The sequence below is a fragment of the Sarcophilus harrisii genome, chromosome 2 (genome assembly GCF_902635505.1).
Source record: "Sarcophilus harrisii chromosome 2, mSarHar1.11, whole genome shotgun sequence".
NCBI lineage: Eukaryota > Metazoa > Chordata > Mammalia > Dasyuromorphia > Dasyuridae > Sarcophilus > Sarcophilus harrisii.
The window spans coordinates 131475843-131493255 of record NC_045427.1 but is presented as its reverse complement, the minus strand read 5'-3'; the positions used below and the strand labels follow the sequence as shown (position 1 = coordinate 131493255).

At 33.7% G+C, this 17413-nt stretch overlaps 1 protein-coding gene across 4 annotated transcripts in view; it reads right to left on the bottom strand.

Annotated features, from left to right (window-relative positions):
- The window catches only part of PSD3 (pleckstrin and Sec7 domain containing 3), a 580732-nt gene that overhangs the window by 63206 nt on the left and 500113 nt on the right, over window positions 1-17413 (bottom strand). For 3 of the 4 annotated variants that reach the window (XM_031950819.1, XM_031950822.1, XM_031950821.1), the window contains exons 12-13: window positions 3005-3052; window positions 2761-2831 (exon numbers count right to left, since the gene is read on the bottom strand). In XM_031950819.1, coding sequence (XP_031806679.1) covers window positions 2761-2831; window positions 3005-3052 — 119 coding nt within the window. The remainder of the gene's footprint in view (window positions 1-2760; window positions 2832-3004; window positions 3053-17413) is intronic. The other variant, XM_031950820.1, reaches the window with a different exon arrangement.

Sequence of the window (17413 nt, the reverse complement as noted above, 5' to 3'; positions counted from 1 at the left end):
CCTGACTAATGTAGAAATGTGTTTAATATGACTGTACATGCATAATCTATACTAAACTGCTGTCTTGGAGAGGGAGAGAGGGGAGTGAAAAAGAAAAAAATGGAAATCAAAAGCTTATAAAAATAAATATCAAAAACTTATAAACAAAACAAAACAAACAAACAAAAAATGTGTAGCAGATGCTGACCTGCACTGATGGTGCCTACAGTACCACCACAGGATTGTTTTAGGGTTCAAGTGAGATAATGATTAAAAATGTCTGGTAGCTATTGTTTATTATTATTGTTACTACTACCACTACTACTACTACTGTTATTATTATTATTTGCTACCTGAGTGAGTGACTTTGGGCAAATTGTTTACACTCTCTGGGTATGTTTCCTCATCTGCCAAATGAAAGGATTAGGCTAGATCATTGTCAAGGAAGCACTCCTTCATTACTCCATACAATTAAATAAATGCTGTTAGTTAATATGTAGTCGCATTCTCTACTCTCTTAACATCAATTTAGTTATGTTGTAAAGTTAACTTCTTTACAATGGAAGGAGAGGTTCACCTTGGAATCAATATCCACCTGATATATCAATAAAGCAACATTTATTAAGTGATTACTATGAGTCAACATTGTGCTAAATGTTCAGAATAAAAAGCAAAAAAAAATTTATATTTTAGTGGGGTGAGATTAATACTAGGAATATCATATATATGTATATTCATGTATATATAATGCATATAAATATACACACATATTCATGCATGCATGTGCACATGTAACTACACATATATATACACCAAGTATACGGAATGTAATCTGAAAGGAAAAGTCACGAATAGCTGGGGGACTAGCAGCCAGCTAGCATTTATATAGTATTTTAAAGTCTGACAAGCTTTTCACATATGCTATCTTTTGTTTCTCTCCTCTCCCTCTCCTTTCTCTGCCCTCCCCCTTCCTTTCCTTCCTTCTTTCCTTCCTTGTAGTTTAACACTCATGTAACATTTGAGCCTAGTCTTTGAAACTAAGGGGAAGAAATGAGGAAAGAAAGATCTCTGTTCCAAACAGATGCTGATATTTCACAACTAACAAACTTTTCCCCACTATTAGATTATTAGGAACTTACTTTTAATCTTTTGTATCTTGCAGAGAGAAACAAAGAACATTAATTACATGGGAGAGAAGAGGAAGGAGAGTGGCAAAGCAGGTGCCCCAACAGCAGTCCTTTTGACAATGATTTGTCCTGAGGGACTGAGTTGGTGTGGAAATCCTATGGTCTGCCATTCCACGAATTGTTTCTCTTTTTGTTTTGTTGTTATTGTTATTGTTTTTTATCATCTTTTAGGGCTGTTATTTGGGATGAATTTCAGCCAAAAAGAAAGGGGCGTGTTTTGTATTTATAAAAAAGTGTGATTTCTGCTAAATATATATATATATAGTTGGAATCTATAGATGAAGGCAAATAAAACTTAAAAGGATGATAGATGGTCCAAGTAAATACACACCAACAAAAGGACTGGAGGTGAGATATAGGGAAAGGGAGTCAAAATAGCCCACTTGCTAAAGCAGGGATCACAAATATCAGGAAATGCCATGTGATCTAATGCTTCATATGTTATTTTGCACCAAAAATTGTCTCTCTCCCAGGGAAACAGAAGCATAGAAACAGAGTGATGAGGAAACATTTGAAGCATATTAGGGAATGTGTGTTTTATAAAATAAAGATGAACATGAATGAAATCTTGAAAAAAAAAATTTTTTTTTTACCCATGGCTGTGAATTCTTCTAGAAAATATGTCTTTATGTCATAATCAAAGAGAGCTAAAAATGTGGTTCCCAAGAGGACATATAGTAAATCTCAAGTTCTCTGTAGCTCTCCAAGGGGCTTCTGTGGGGCCTCTATGTTCCTAGAGCAATGGTGTCTTTAGAAAAATATTCTTGAACCTTGTAAGGAACCTTTGATTCCCATGGTAGGGTTCTCTCCCTGCCTACAAAGAACTAGAGGAGATGTTAGTTTCTTTCCAAATTACCAGAACTCATAAGAGAGATCAGAAACACATTAAAAAGAGAAGGTAGTTTTCAACAAAAAGTGTGATGAGTTCTTTGTGCCTTAAATTATTAAGAACCACCTTGCAAAGTTAAGCTAAAATACTATTTAACTAAAATCTTATTACTTAAGTTTTAAGTTTAGTCAGACTTAGATTGACATAGTGACATAGATTCATGAGTAAAAATAGAACCTACTAGACCAGCAAGTCTAACCTCTCATTTTACAGATGGGAAAATTAATACACAGCAAGGTCAAGGTCTAATCTAGGTTTACAAGGCTAGAAGGTATCCAAGGCAGTATTTGAACTGTATGTCTATTTCCCTATCTAACTTTAATCATATAAGACTGAAGAACATGGTTAGTTTTTAGCTAGAAAACATCGACAATGGAAATGGTGCATATACATATAAAAACATCATTAAAATTGTTAAATACAAGGTTTATTTATCCAACCAAAAAAAGGGTGAGCTGGAAGTCTCTTGCAATTCAATTTTCTGATCAATTATATTACCTTCTATTTTGAAACTAAACACATACAACCAAGGATAACTTTTCATTAAAATAATTTAAAAAAACAAACAATTCATCAATGCAAAGTATGAAAGGTAAAATGAGATTTTTTTTTTTTACTCTTCAGGTGGTCAAATATAACGTGTACAATGGGCAATTTTTTGGGCCGCTTCTTTAATTATTGTTACACAGAAAGTTCTATTTTTACCTTTTGTAAGTAAAGCACTGTTCCCTTCAGTACAGCATAAAAGGTCTTCCACCCTCGCTTTCCTCTTGGAGCTAAAAAGAAAACAAAATAAATGGGAAAAATCTTACTTGAAGTCAGTTGGCATTTTAGAAAGACAATTAACATCTTTAGCATTTCTCTGTTCAATGTGGTGATTAAGATTCAAAGTGCACCATTTGCTACTAGAGACAAAATAAACCCCCCACATGGTAGATGAAAAACTCACATAAAGAATCTTTATTTTTCAGAGAAGCATTCCAGGGCACAGCAAAAGCTGTTGGGGAAAGAGATTTGGCACAGTCATTCAAAACAGAACTTTGTGCATTGCTGGGAGGTGACCAGAAAAAAGCAAAAATGAAAAATAACCAGAGAGAGGTATTACACATATCTCCTAGGCCAAATAGGCCCCCACTGGGACTCTGCTAGAATCTCTTCATTTTTTCCCTAAATGCTTAAGGCTTACAATAATCCCCACTTAGAGTTGTAGTTTTTACAGATATAAGGGACTCTATATACAGTACAACCTCATCTTATATTTTTTTAAATTGTATGGATAAAAAAAAGTTTTATGGATATCTTGTGTTTCTGCACTCTAGTTGTTCTCTGCAAACTTTTCTGCCCCACTGAATCCTTCCTTGTAATAAAGAAAAAATTATGAAAAAACAACAGACAATTGTGTGGGTCTCTCACTGTTCTAGCAATAGGAGTGAAGTGTTTTACTATCTAGAAATACTTCAACAAACAAAAAAGCAGAAGTCTGGTGGAAAAGTTTTCTAAAATAATTTTTATTGTTCTTTATTAATAGTTAACCAAAAACAATATTTTCAGATCAAGTTTATTTTCAATTCATTATTATAGCTATCATCTAATTCCATTATCATTTGATAGTTCTGTTAATAATAATAACCACCACAATAATTACTATTTTATTAGGACCTCTGGTTTGGTAGAGATAGTGTCTCGACTTGTGAATTGAATGATTAAAGAGAAATTCAAGGTGATGAAATTTCCCCTTTTTTTTGAAACCACAACATCCTTGCCATTATTTCACAAGAAATACCTCAAAATGACCAGAATATATTTGCCAAATGTTATTTCCCCCTAAAAACAAAACTGTTTTTCAGTTATATAAGTATCAAAAAATCAACTTGAATTTATTGCTATTTTTAAAGCCAACCTCTAAACAAAACAGTAGTACAACTTAAAATTGAAACAACTATTCTGATTGAAAATAGGTACTCCATTCCCTATCCCAAAACATAAATCAAAAACAAATGACTCCCGAGCCAAGGTTTTATATATTAACTAAGTTTTGGCTTGGGGGAAAATATTAAGTGCCAAGAAATAGACAGACCATCTAAGGATTTATCATGGAAATGCTGAAAAACTTGAACTATAACAATGCAAATGTGTCCCTATAAACATTGTAATTTTTATTATGATAAAAGTGATAGTGTTCATATTTGCAGGTGTTTTAAAACTGAATGATAAACTCTTACTTGGAAGTTAAAAGATTCCCAAATGGGGAACTGAGACAGAAGTCCTTGAATATGAAAATAAGAAATCAAAATCAATACAAAGAAAAGAAAACAAGGCTAGGACTAAGAAAATATGGGAAAGTATTAGATTGGAAGGGTTCAAAGGAAATTCCTTCTACTGATACAAGTTGGCACCTTCTCTGCCACTTGAATGAAATCTATTAAATACCTACTATGTGTCAGGGACTGTCCTAAGTACTGGAATATTAAGACAGCTGCCTGGCTTCTTTCAAATCTCAGCTAAAAATCTTACATTCTTCCAGAATCTCTTCCTAGTCTTCTTTACTCTTCCTGACACAAACTTCAATTTGTCCTATATGGAGTCTGTTTGCAAGGGGTGTTTTCCTCTATCAGACAGTGAGTTCCTTGAGAGCAGGGATTGATTTAGTTGGTTCAGTTTTTGCTTTTCTTTGTCTCTCCAGTGCCTGGCACTCAGGAATGCTTGCTGACTAAGTGCTCAGGAGAGGCAGCTCTACTTCTTAGGGAGTTTTTTTTTTTTTTTTTTAAAGTATAAACATATTTATCAGATCAAAAAGGAAAGAAAATGAGAAAGAAAACAAAATGCAAGTGAACAACAACAGAGAATGAAAATGCAAATGCTCTGATCCACATTCAGTTCCCACAGTCCTCTCCCCAGGTTTAGATGACTCTCTTCATTACAAGATCACTGAAACTGGCCTTACTCCTCTCATTGTTGAAGAGAGCCACGTCCATCAGAATTGATCATCACATAATCTTGTTGTTGCCAAGTACAATGACCTCCTGGTCCTGCTCATTTCACTCAGCATCAGTTCATGTAAGTCTCTTTAGGCCTCTCTGAAATCATGCTGTTGGTCGTTTTTAACAGAACAATAATATTCTAAAACATTTATATACCATAACTTATTCAGCCATTCTCCAACTGATGGGCACCCACTCAGGTTCCAGTTTCTGGTCACTACAAAGAGGGCTGCCACAAACATTGTTGCACATGTGGGTCCCTTCCCTAAGGGAGTTTTCTAGGGAAAACAGAGGCTAAGTAAAATGTTATTGGTATCACAGCTATTCTGGCAAGGGTTCCTAGAGTGACAGACTACCTTGGAGTCCATGGATGCCAACCAATTCATGTTGTAGATGAGGAAAAACTGAGGTTAAAGGATTAATAAGGTAATATTATGCATCAGGGTCATTATTGAATCCAGGTCCTTTAATGCATGTTGGAGACAGAAACTTGAATTCAGGTCTTACTAGCCTACAAGATCAGCCCTTTCTCTCCACTAGATTATAAGATATATATACACATACATATTTATTATATATATGTATATATGTAAATATATAGGTATATATATTTATATGTATATATATAAATGATATTATAAGCAACAGCATTACAAATACATTTCTAAACAAAACAGCACATTTCTTTGTTTCTTTTTTCTCCCTTCCTTTTCTTCCTCCCTCCCTTTCTTCCTTCACATCTCTTTCCCTTCCTTCCTTTCTTTCTCTTTCCTTCCTTAATTTTTTTTTTTTTTGGAGGTAATTGAGGCAAAATAATTTGCCCAGGTTCATATAGGTTGGTAAATATCTAGAGTTGGATTTGAATGACTCCAAAGCTGGTGCTCTAGTCATCGAGCTGTCTTGAAACAGCAAACTTAAAATTCTCAAGTCCTTATTAAAAATAATCAATCACATCTTTCCCATAAATGAATATATCAATAAGTGTTCTAGAATGGGGAACAATATAACAGTTTCCTTTACAACTTTAATTTTCCCTTTTACTTATTTCCTCCAGTAGAAGGAGTACAGAAAGTTTCAATTGACTCCATTTCCATTAAAGAAATTCAAGAGTTTTCTTTTGCTTTGCTTTTGATCCAGCAGTGTCTTTACTGGGTTAGTATCCCAAAGAGATCCTAAAAGAGGGAAAAGGACCCACATTGCAAAAATGTTTGTAGCAGCCCTTTGTGCAGTGGCAAGAAACTGGAAACTGAGTGGATGCTCATGAGTACGAGAATGGCTAAGTAAGTTAAGGAATATGAATGTTATGGAATATTATTGTTCTATAAGAAACAATGAGCAGGCCGATTTCAGAAAAGCCCTGAAAGGACTTACATGAACTGATATTGAATGAAGTAAGTAAAACCAGGAGAACATTGTATATAGTAACAATAAGAGTACATGATGATCAGCTATAACAGACTTAGCTCTTTTAAGCAAAGCACTGAGAGAAGAAAATTCCAACAGATTTGGGATGGAAAATGTCATCCACATGCAGAAAGAAAACTATGAAGACTGAATGTGGATTAAAGCACAGTATTTCCACCTTTTGTTTTTTTTGCTTTTTCTTTCTCATGCTTTTTCCCCCTTTTGGTCTGATTTTTCTTCTACAACATGACATATATGGAAATATGTTTAAAAGGATTGTACATGTATAACCCTTATCAGGTTGTTTGCTGTCTTGTGGAAAGGAAAAGTAGTGAAGGGATAAGAGGAAAAAATGGTACCCAAAATCTTACAAAAACAAATGTTTTTAAAACTATCTTTGCTTGTATTTAGAAAACTAAAATACTGTTTAGGCAAACAGAAGTTTTGTTTTGAAATTCATTCTTTTTTGTTACTTTGTAATTTTGTAGAACCATGGAAACCAGTTAGTAAAATTTGATAGCCTAAAAAACACTGGGTATCAAGATCATGAGAAAATAACATAAATCAGAGATAATAATAATAGTTAAGAGAGGACTTTATAACTTACAAATTGCTTTGCTCATAACAAGTCTGGTCTAAAGCCGATTTTTAAAATATCAGTTCCCTTTGAAAAATAAGGAAAAATGAAATCTATATGAGCCACATGACTTGCCCACAATCACACAAATAAGAAAGCTCAGGCAGTACTCAACCTCCAAGCATTCTAGTTCCAAACCTACTAGAGATCCAATATATCTCTACTGCTACCAACCTGTTGCCATGTGCCTTTCTTCCATACTTGGGTTTGAGTTTATAGACAATTGTCTTGATTTTTAATATTGTAAGTTGGTTATTAAATTGTGTTTACTTTTTTCATTTTTCTACAATGATTACTATTGCAAACATCAATATTTACAGTAAAACAAAATCTTGTCTCTGATTCTTGCTTCTTCTGTGACCTCAGTCAATTCACTGAATCCCTCTAGCCCTCAGTTCCAACAGACTTGGGTGTGGAGGGCTTCTGAAACCTCATCCAGTTCAAGACAGATGCCCCCATACTAACATTATTATATAATAATATCACATACAATATAATAATATTATATAATAAAATGGTAGCACCTCTATTACTGCATATTTAATGACTAAGAGAAATAAAAACCATAAATTAAATTAAAATTCTGTAAATTAAAAATAAAATAAACTTTTAAAAAGAAAGAAACAGAACTAAGTTTTAGGTTCAAATGACCCTTTGGACTCAATTCCTGATAGGTCTATTAATGGGTTTCAGAGGTGTTTAAAATTAGGTTTAAAATTATTTTTTAAAAAGATGAGAACTAATTAATGTGTTGAATATAGAAAAATATTTAGTGACCACATATCTCTTAAGTCAACCTCAGAGAATTCACCAGGAAGAGAAGCCATGAAAATTAAATGCATGTAAAAAAAACCTTAGGCAATGGTGACTTTGAGCAAGCTATGTCCTCATTTGTAAAATGAGAAAGTTGAACCTTAGAATCCCTTCCAGTTCTAAATCAATAATCCTATTATCAAGGGGAAATATCCTTAGGCATCCAGAAAAAAGAAAAATGAATGCTCAGCCTATTTATATGCAGTTGGTCAATTTAACTAAGTGTGACAAAAAAAGGAGAGCTCATTCCTTGTTCTAATTTCTAAACTTTACACTATAGACAGATCTTGTGAATGTCAAAAAAGCCTATAAATATTCCCAGCGGGAAGAAACCAATGACATTCAGTGAATATTTTATCTGAAGCTCAACTCTTACTCTACACATCAAGCTAATTTATAAAGGAGAAATGATGTAAAATCCTTTAGGGAGTATCACAACCTCAAAGGCCAACTAATCCACACTCTTGATTTTGGAGACTAGGAAACTAAATGACTTAATATATGTATAAAAAGTTTTATAAACCTTAAAACTATTATAAGATGTTAGCTATTATTATGAGATAATTTAATATAATTGTAGAATGAACTTCTCTTCCTCAAATGAATTCATTTAATGCATTCAAAACCAATGCAGATGACAAAGCAGATGGGTTTGCTCTGTGTGTGTGTGTGTGTGTGTGTGTGTGTGTGTATGGGATACAAATTTTGGTCTTTGTGAAAACCCTTGTTGAATCACTGGGTATCCATGGCATACAAAAACCTTGTTTCTGATACACTGAGATAAAAACAGAAACAAAAGTCTCCCAAATCATGCATACCATGAATTCCTTCAGAGTTCCATTAAAGATGTATGGGAAGAGAACTCAGAAGAAAACAGATTCTCCTTGTTATGGATATTTACAAAACATAATGTTTGGAAGTTTAAAAAATGCAGGATTGTGATAACCTACAAAGACAAATATAGCTCTTTTCAGAAATTCAGTGATCCAAGACACTTGCAATGAACTTTGGATAGAAAATGCCATCCCTAATAAGAGAGAACTGTTGAGACTGAATACAGATCAAATCATACTATTTTCACTTGTTTTTCCCTTCTGATTTTTCTCTTCTAAAATGACAATGAATGTACATGTATAACCTGAAAAAATTAATTAAAAAAAAAAGAAAATAAAATTTAGGATTAAAATGATCTTTTCTTCTTCCTTTACATTTATATGCCAAACACTGACTTTTTTTTTTTTTTTAATAAGTTTTAGATATATATGGACTTCAGTTTAAAAACAAAAGGAAAATTTCTCTCTTGGCTTATAGAAGATTTTGGATATTTTCTAATGCAACAGTACATATTATTATAAAAATTTATAATTGATTAAAAAATAAAAGTACTTTTGGAATTTTATCAGAAATTTTTTACTTATTAATGATAATAATCCTTTATAATATGTATAGTCTTTCAATCTTCAAAATACTTTTTCATTATCTCATTTAGTATGTTGGGATTATATTTAGAGTTAGGAAGAATATCACAGGCCTTTCAGTTCAATACCCTTTCTTTACCCTTTACAGATGAGGAAACTGAGACCCAAAGAAATCAACCAACCTGCCTAAAGTCACAAAGAAAGATGGCAAAATTGCAATCAGACTCCAGGTTCTCTGATTCCAAATGCAGACTCGTTTCTACTTTATCACATAGGTTCTCACAATTTTCTCAAGTAGAATAAAAGCCCCTTGATGACAGGGAACTTTGCTTCTTTGTTGGTCTTTGTATCCTTTGTGTCTAAGACAGTGTCTTACATATAATAGGAACTAAAGAAGCTCTTACTGAAATGGTGAAGTAAATATTATTCCCATTTCATAGATATGGAAACTAAAAGAGAGATTTTAAAGTAATTGGCTTACTCTCAAATGGGAAATTATCAACAGAAATTAACTAATATAAGGACCCAGGGTTCTGGAATTTTTCCTCTTTTCCTTTTGTATAAATTAGCTAAGTAGTTATTGCTTATTCTTATGTTTATATCAAATGTGAAGCTATATTTAACATGGACTTTGCTGTGACTAAAAAGAAAACTTTAAAAAAATAATCCCAGCCAAAACACCATTGTCAAGTCTCCTCTCATTGGGTACTCAAGCTTTCCGGGCTTAGAGAATCATGTGGATGTCCATCTCCTTTATAGCACACAGATGCTCATTTCAGTACCACGCTGAGCTATCCACCTGTCGAGAAGGAATCAAAACATTTGCTCTGTGGGCCTTTGGAGGAAGTAAGAACCATCCCTTTTTGTTGGCACACAGTCTCAGTCCCTGCTGCTATGGCATATACGTCCCCAGCAGAAGGTAATAGGCAGAATGAGAGAAATATACCGTTCAATGTGTCTGAAAAACTCTTAACATGACTATGGCTGTGCTCTTGCAACAAATGTCAAATTAGAACAGCTTCAAAGTGAAGATAACACTACAAGGTGATCACAACATTCCTTGTATTATGACAAAATAGAGATAGGGTCAACCTGATGGAAAGAAAGCAGAAAATTGGGGTGCTGCTGGGGATGGGATCTCTGGCAAATCAATGAGCCTGCCTGAGATTCTTGATAAATAACCTCGAGACCTGTTCTGGAAAAAGATGTGTCCTTGTTTTCCAGGACTCTCTGGCCCCGAACACAAGAGAAGGAAGGCAGGTATCCAGCCATCACCAACCTTGTGTTCTCAATGCATACCCTTATTGCCAATGACTAAATCCCCAGGCAATTTATAGCCCAGCCTGGCAAAGCAGATTTCTCCACACGTATAAAAGGGGAATATGGAAATACAAGAAGGCTGAACAGGAATAACAGAACTACAGTGCTATACAACAAGGAAAGGTCTAACTGGGTCTCCCCATTCCCTCCTCCAGGTACTGTCAGCTCTGAAATATTAGCCAAGAATTCCAATTCACCAAAGATGGTGAGAGTGCTGGAGAAAGGCTAATACTTTCACCAGAGCTACTAGAAGCAAATAGTGCCTCTTCCCTCCAGCAGTTCATTTCTCATGCTTCCATATGATGATTTCAACTTTCCACTTTTCTGCCTGCAACAATCCTTTGGTCCCATTCCCACTTTTTTTTCCAGCTTCCATTTATGTATTATCTTCTCTCATTAAAATGTAAGTACTTTGAGGGCAGGGACTGTTTTTCTATTTCTTCTTCATATCTTCAGCGCTTAGCACAGTGCTTGGTATACAATTTAATAAATGTTTATTGAACTGAATTTAATTATTTCTTTGAGTTCTTTCAAAGTCTAAACTTAAAACTGAAGTTTCTTCTGTTTTAAGCATTTCATCTTTCCAAAAATGTCCATAACACCAAGTATGATAGTTACAAAATTCAAGGATTTTTCCAACAGGAAACTTAATCCTTAAAATCAGTCTCAACAAGGTTCTGCAAGGGTGAATGTTGAAAACGATCTATATGTATATTTCAAAAATAAAAAGCTTTTTAAAAAATCATAATCTCCACCTCATGTCAATAGGAATTAAATATCTACTATTAGATCAATTCTGTGCAGACCTTGTCTGTCTGCAGAAGAAAAGATATGGCTCATATTTTTAAGGTGTAAATAGTCAAGTTCTACAAGACAGTTTTTGTGATGAGGCAGAGAGTACAAGCATATGATAAGTAATAGACAAACAGTTTATGAGACATAAATCATTGCAGAATGGAATTCAGAGAGGAGAGAAATGGTATTGGGTAAAAATGTCAAAAAGGGCTTCATATATGCTAGACTGTAATATATTTTTTTAATTGTACAAAAATTGGGGGCAGCTAGGTGGTGCAGTAGATAGAGCACCAGCCCTGAAAGCAGGAGGACTTGAGTTCAAATTTGGCCTCAGACACTTAACACTTCCTAACTGTGTGACCCTGGGCAAGTCACTTACACCAATTGCCTCAGTCAAAAGAAAAAAAATATACAAAATTTTTTCATGATATTTATCTATATAGTCAGACATCTAACTGAAATCAGAAGCATAGACTTTTGCCATCTCAATGAAGATCTTACTGTTCTGACTTCCCTTTCCACAACACTTCCTTTTCCTAGCTCCCTAGGCCCTTGGCCACAGACTGATGAATGTTTTCCCAAGTGAAATATTAATTTTTATAGGCATAAGAAAAGTCTATATTCACTCATACTCATAAAAGCTTCATTAATGAAATAATAAAAAGATCCTATATTATAAGAATCCTAAACTATGGACCATTAGATTAGTGTGGTAGTGAAGTTCTAAGTGAACTAATAAATAATATACATTCCCTTTTGTATCCTTAAAGGAGCCAAACCTTACAGGAAGCCAGTAGGCAAAAAAGAGGAGAAAGGAAGAATAGTCCTGGTAGGGGGGACATCCAGAGAAAGTGTGTGAAGCCAAGAGATAAGTGTCTTGTTCATGGCCAGGAGGCCAGTGCTGCTGGTTTGAAAAGTAAGTTTTGGGAAGTAAGGTGTTAGAAAACTGGAAACTTTTATTATTTAAGATGTTAAGAGAAAAGCAGACTCTTCTGGTGGTTGTTTTTAAGTGTGAACAAAGATTGTCCTGTGGGACAGAGATTAGCTTTGTTCTTTTTGAACCAGAGGGCAGAAACAAAAGTTCTTTTGCAAAGAACTTCTTAATTAAGAGTCTTCCAAAAGTAATTAATAGGTTGCTCTTTGACAAGTAGCTGGTGTTTTGTTTTTTTTTTCCTCATTGTAGGACTTGAAGAAAAAGAATGACCATTTGTTGGGTTTGATAAATTAGGTACTTTCAGGTATGATTTGGTCTACATGGCCTCTGACTTCCAATGTAATTCTGGAATGCTGTGGTTTTGTACTGACCCTTATTATGGTTACTACCTATCTTGCTTCTCTGGTATGTCTTGGAAGCTTATTACTATTGGTTTGTAGAGGAATTAAAAAATTTGCTTCTAAGTGACAATCTGAATAGTTTGATCCTGAAAACCAAATCACTCATATCTATCTATGTAATGCTTCTATGACAATTTCACTACATCATGGTATTCCCATTCCATGAAGTTGGGACAGAAATCAGAACTTTAAGACACTTTTTAAAATATACAATTATTAGTAGTTAATGTCTACATAATTCATAATCTGCAAATGCAAAAGTAAATTCTTTCAGATTTAAGCAAATGAAAATGTCACTTGTCTTAGCATCTGCTCAATTAAGAATTAGGCATCTTTGGAAAAGCTGCACTCTCTAGTTCTCTCTGCAACTTTGAGGTTTTACATTCAATATCTGTTATCATCCTATATCCACCCGAGTCCTTAAAGTTTATTTGAAGAAATCCACTTAGCAATTTACTAAGTTAGGACAAGGAATACTTTCTTACATTTAACAACAACTGACTTCATTATAGAATGTATGAAGTTCAAAATTGGAAATAAGGGAATAGATTTTCTCTTCCCTTTTCCTTTTATCTCTAAAGGAATGGGCAATAAATTATACTTAAGTAACATGGTGATAAGGTTAAAAAGGATCAATGGACTCATTCCAGTAGAGAAAGTCCCACTTATTTTTTTAATCTATCTAAAGGTACTAATGTCTAGCAAAATTGAGAGTTCATATAGCCAAACTCTTCATTTTCTGTACCTATTGTTACAATTGATTTTGGTTAGGAAGAGTAACACTTCATGACAAACGTGGAAATGTGTTTAGAAGAATTGAACATGTTTAACCTACAGTGTATTGCTTGCTGTCTAGGGGAGGGAGAAAAATTTGCAAGACAAGATTTTACAAGGTGAATGTTGAAAGCTATCTTTGCATTGTTTAAAAAAATTAAAAAAAAATTTTAATGAAAAGTAACATTTCTGTTAGCTTTCTAATTTCATTCAAATGGATGACTATTTTCCAACTCAATGATTTTCTTCCATTTTTAAAATATTTCTTATTCTCCTAGACAAAGAAGTATAATGGAAACTTGGTTCAACTATGCTCAAAGGATTATCAAACTGTGCATACTCTTTGATCCAGCAGTGCCATTACTGGGCCTATTATCACAAGGAAATCATAAAGGAGGGAAAGGGCCCACATGTGCAAAAATGTTTGTAGCAGCTCTTTTTGTGGTAGCAAAGAAATAGAAAATGAATAGATTCCAATCAACTGAGGAATGACTGAATAAGTTGTGGTATATGAAGATAATGTAATATTACTGCTCTATAAAAAATGATTAACAAGCTGATTGTAGAAAGACCTGAAAAGATTTACATGAACTGATGCTGAGCAAAACAAGCAGAACCAGGAATACACTGTACACAATTACAGCAAGAATATGCAATGATCAACTCTGAAAGACTTGGTTCTTCTCAGTAGTGCAGTGATTCAAAGCAACCCCAATAAACTTTGCACAGAGAACGCCAATTGCATCCAGAAAAAGAATTAAGAAGACTGAATATAAATCAACACATGCTATGCTCACTTCTTTTTTCTGTGCTTTTTTTTTTAATCCCTCCCATGGCTTTCCCCTTTTGCTCTGATTTTTCTCTCCCAATATGATTCATAAAGCAATATGTATTAAAAATAAATATTTACTAGAGAAGTATGGCTAAAAAAAAAGAAAAACCTTGGTTCAAGTTCAGACTCTTTATATTTAAAGTCAAAGGACTTTGAATAAATCATTTTTCTTCTCTGGCTTTCAGTTTCCTCATGTAACAGAAGGAGATTAGAGATAAAGTCTCTAAGGTCCCTTCTATCTCCAACATTCTGTGATTCTTTTCTCCAGTCTATCTATTATATCTGAAATTTTTGACACAAGGTCAGGTTCATATTAATGTATCATTCTTTCATTCTTTTACGATGCAGAAGATTCAAAGGGTGTTCTTTCAACACCCCCCAAACATCTTTAAATTAATGTAAAGTGATAAAATTACCAATTCTTCCCCAGAGAAATTCAGCAAAGCTATATTCACCAGGGAATAGCTAATGAGAAATAGTTTTTTTCAGTCATAGCTGGAGGCTAACAATTGGGAACCTGTCAGATCTAGAAGCAAGAGAACTATATAAATGGGACCCTTCCACACAAAACAACTTGTCCTCAATTTCTCAGCATAAATGAAGAAAGACAATCCTAAGGATACTGAAGTTCTAAGCAGTGTAGGACGTTACAAAGTAAATTCTACACTCTTCTTCAAAATGGAAATATAAATGTCATCAGCACCAACTTTCCTATACTAGTATAACTGGGTCATGTCTACACTGAACTTAAAAATTCACGAGTTCTCTCGCATTCATGAAGCTGCCAAATCCAGTTTCACTTGTGACAGCAACTAAAAAATGAGCAAAATTATAAATTATTCTAATAGTATATGGTAAAATACAATTAACTAGAGTAAAAAGTGTTTTACTTTTACATTATATGGACAGTTATATGGACAGTCTTAGATTCAAGCAGAATCGTTTTATTCTACAACTAGAGCAAAAATAAATTAGATAAATTTATGGATAAAAAACTCAAAACCAACTCTACTAGGAAAATTTAAGTATTTTCTAGTAATCTTGAAAATCTAGTAATCTAATCTTGAGAATAACATCATGGTAGACATCTATCAAATTCTCCCTGCACAGTCTTCTTGGTTGGATGAGTCATTGGTCTGATCAAATCAATATGACATTGCTTGAATTCTTTTACAGCATGAGATGAAATAACAGTTAAAGCTGTAGATGCTATAAAGGTTTAAGGAAAACAAGAGTATTGATGTGAAACAGCTCAAGAAGCGCAGAACAACAGAGTGGACTATTTTGTATTTTGTAATTACAACAGGCATGGTGGACAGAAAGTGAGTCTCTAAGCCAGGAAGAACAAGACTCAAAAGTCCTATAGACAGGCTATATGGCCCTTGATTAGTCACTTGATCTCTTCTCAAAGTTGAAAATAAGGTTTCATCTATACTGGTAAGAGAAAATTCCTAGATGTCTACACTTCCAGCTTTAAAAAAAAAAAAAAAAAAAAAAAATCAATAGACACTTATTACCTTGCATTTTTAAGATCTCTTTTTGGAGAAAAATCAAAGTAATTGAAAAATGATAATATATGTAATCTTTATAGCATTTTTTGGGGGAAGATAATGTGGAAAGGCCAAAAATAATGATTCCCTATTTTACCAAAAAGGGAAACAAAGTAGCCTTTCCTGACCAGTTGGCCAAAATGACAACACTGGTTGTTTTTTTCTAGAAACATACATTATGTGCTTTTAGAAAACTGGGAAAGATGAGAATTAGTGAAGGATCAGAAGATAACAAGATTAGTAATGGGTCAAAGATATGACCAGTACTGGAGGTATGTTCCAAAATGCTTCCCAGAATGTCTAGACCAATTCACAGCAACATTGACATTGCATTAATGTGCCTGTTTCCCCGCTGTCTCCCCAAAAATTGTTCTTTTCCTTTATTGTTATCTTTAAGGTACAAGGCGGAACTTTAGAGTGGCCTCAATTTAATTTTCTCTATCAGTGCTTTTTTCATGTGGTTAATGACAATCTGAATTTAATCAGGGTGTTTTTATTTTTAAAAAACTTTTTTTGTGTGTGGCTATTTCTGTGAAGTAGTTGGGGTTAAATGACTTGCTCTGAGTCACTCAACTAATAAGTATTTCATGTCTAAGGCTGTATTCGAATTTGAGTCATCCCAACTCAAGAGCCAGTACTCTAACCACTGGGCCATCTTTTTTTTTTTTTTTTAAAGGATAGACAAAGACCTGTATAAATTAGTTGTTGAAGAAGATCAAAATAGGATCATTATGTAAGAGTCAAGTTACAGTGTCAAATATGATGGAAAAAAGATAGATGTTTGTCTTGAATTATTGTTTTGTCTTTCTATAGTTGAAAGATTTAGTAGTAAGGTGTGTGAAATGTATAAAAGTCAAAGCAAAGAAGAAATTAGCATAACAGGAAAAAAAGACCTTACCATAGTCTTTTTTCTGACATAGCAGAGGGAAAACTGCAAGATTTTGATCAAACATAAAAGAGAGGAAAGTTCTTATGACAGACTGTTATGTCATCTGAGGATCTGATTGAATAAGACTGGAAAAGGTTTCTAACTTAAAAGATTAAAGGCTAGTGATTTTTTTTTCAACTATAGAAAGAAAAATAACAACAATAACAGTAATAAAAGAGCTGTGTGGATGTGTTTATAGAGATAGAGGGATTTATAACAGTGATTCAAAATCAAGTCAGTATTATCAGACCTTCAACAAAAAATTGCCCTGAAGATATTTGTAAATACTTAAGTAAAATTATTAAAGAGAAATTACAATATCCAAAAACTTAGCACTCAGAAAGATAAAAGTTTGGTGGCCAGAATTAAACAATAGAATCAAGCAACAGATACTTAAGCACTTACTATGTTATCAAGAACTAGGCTAAGTAAGCACTGGGCATATACATATAAAGCCCTATACTAGAAACAGACTTCAAAATATTCCAGAGAATTCAACAAATAAACATTACTGGAACTAAAACATTATCACCAGTGAAACCACTGCCTCTAACTGTCTGGATATCATCAT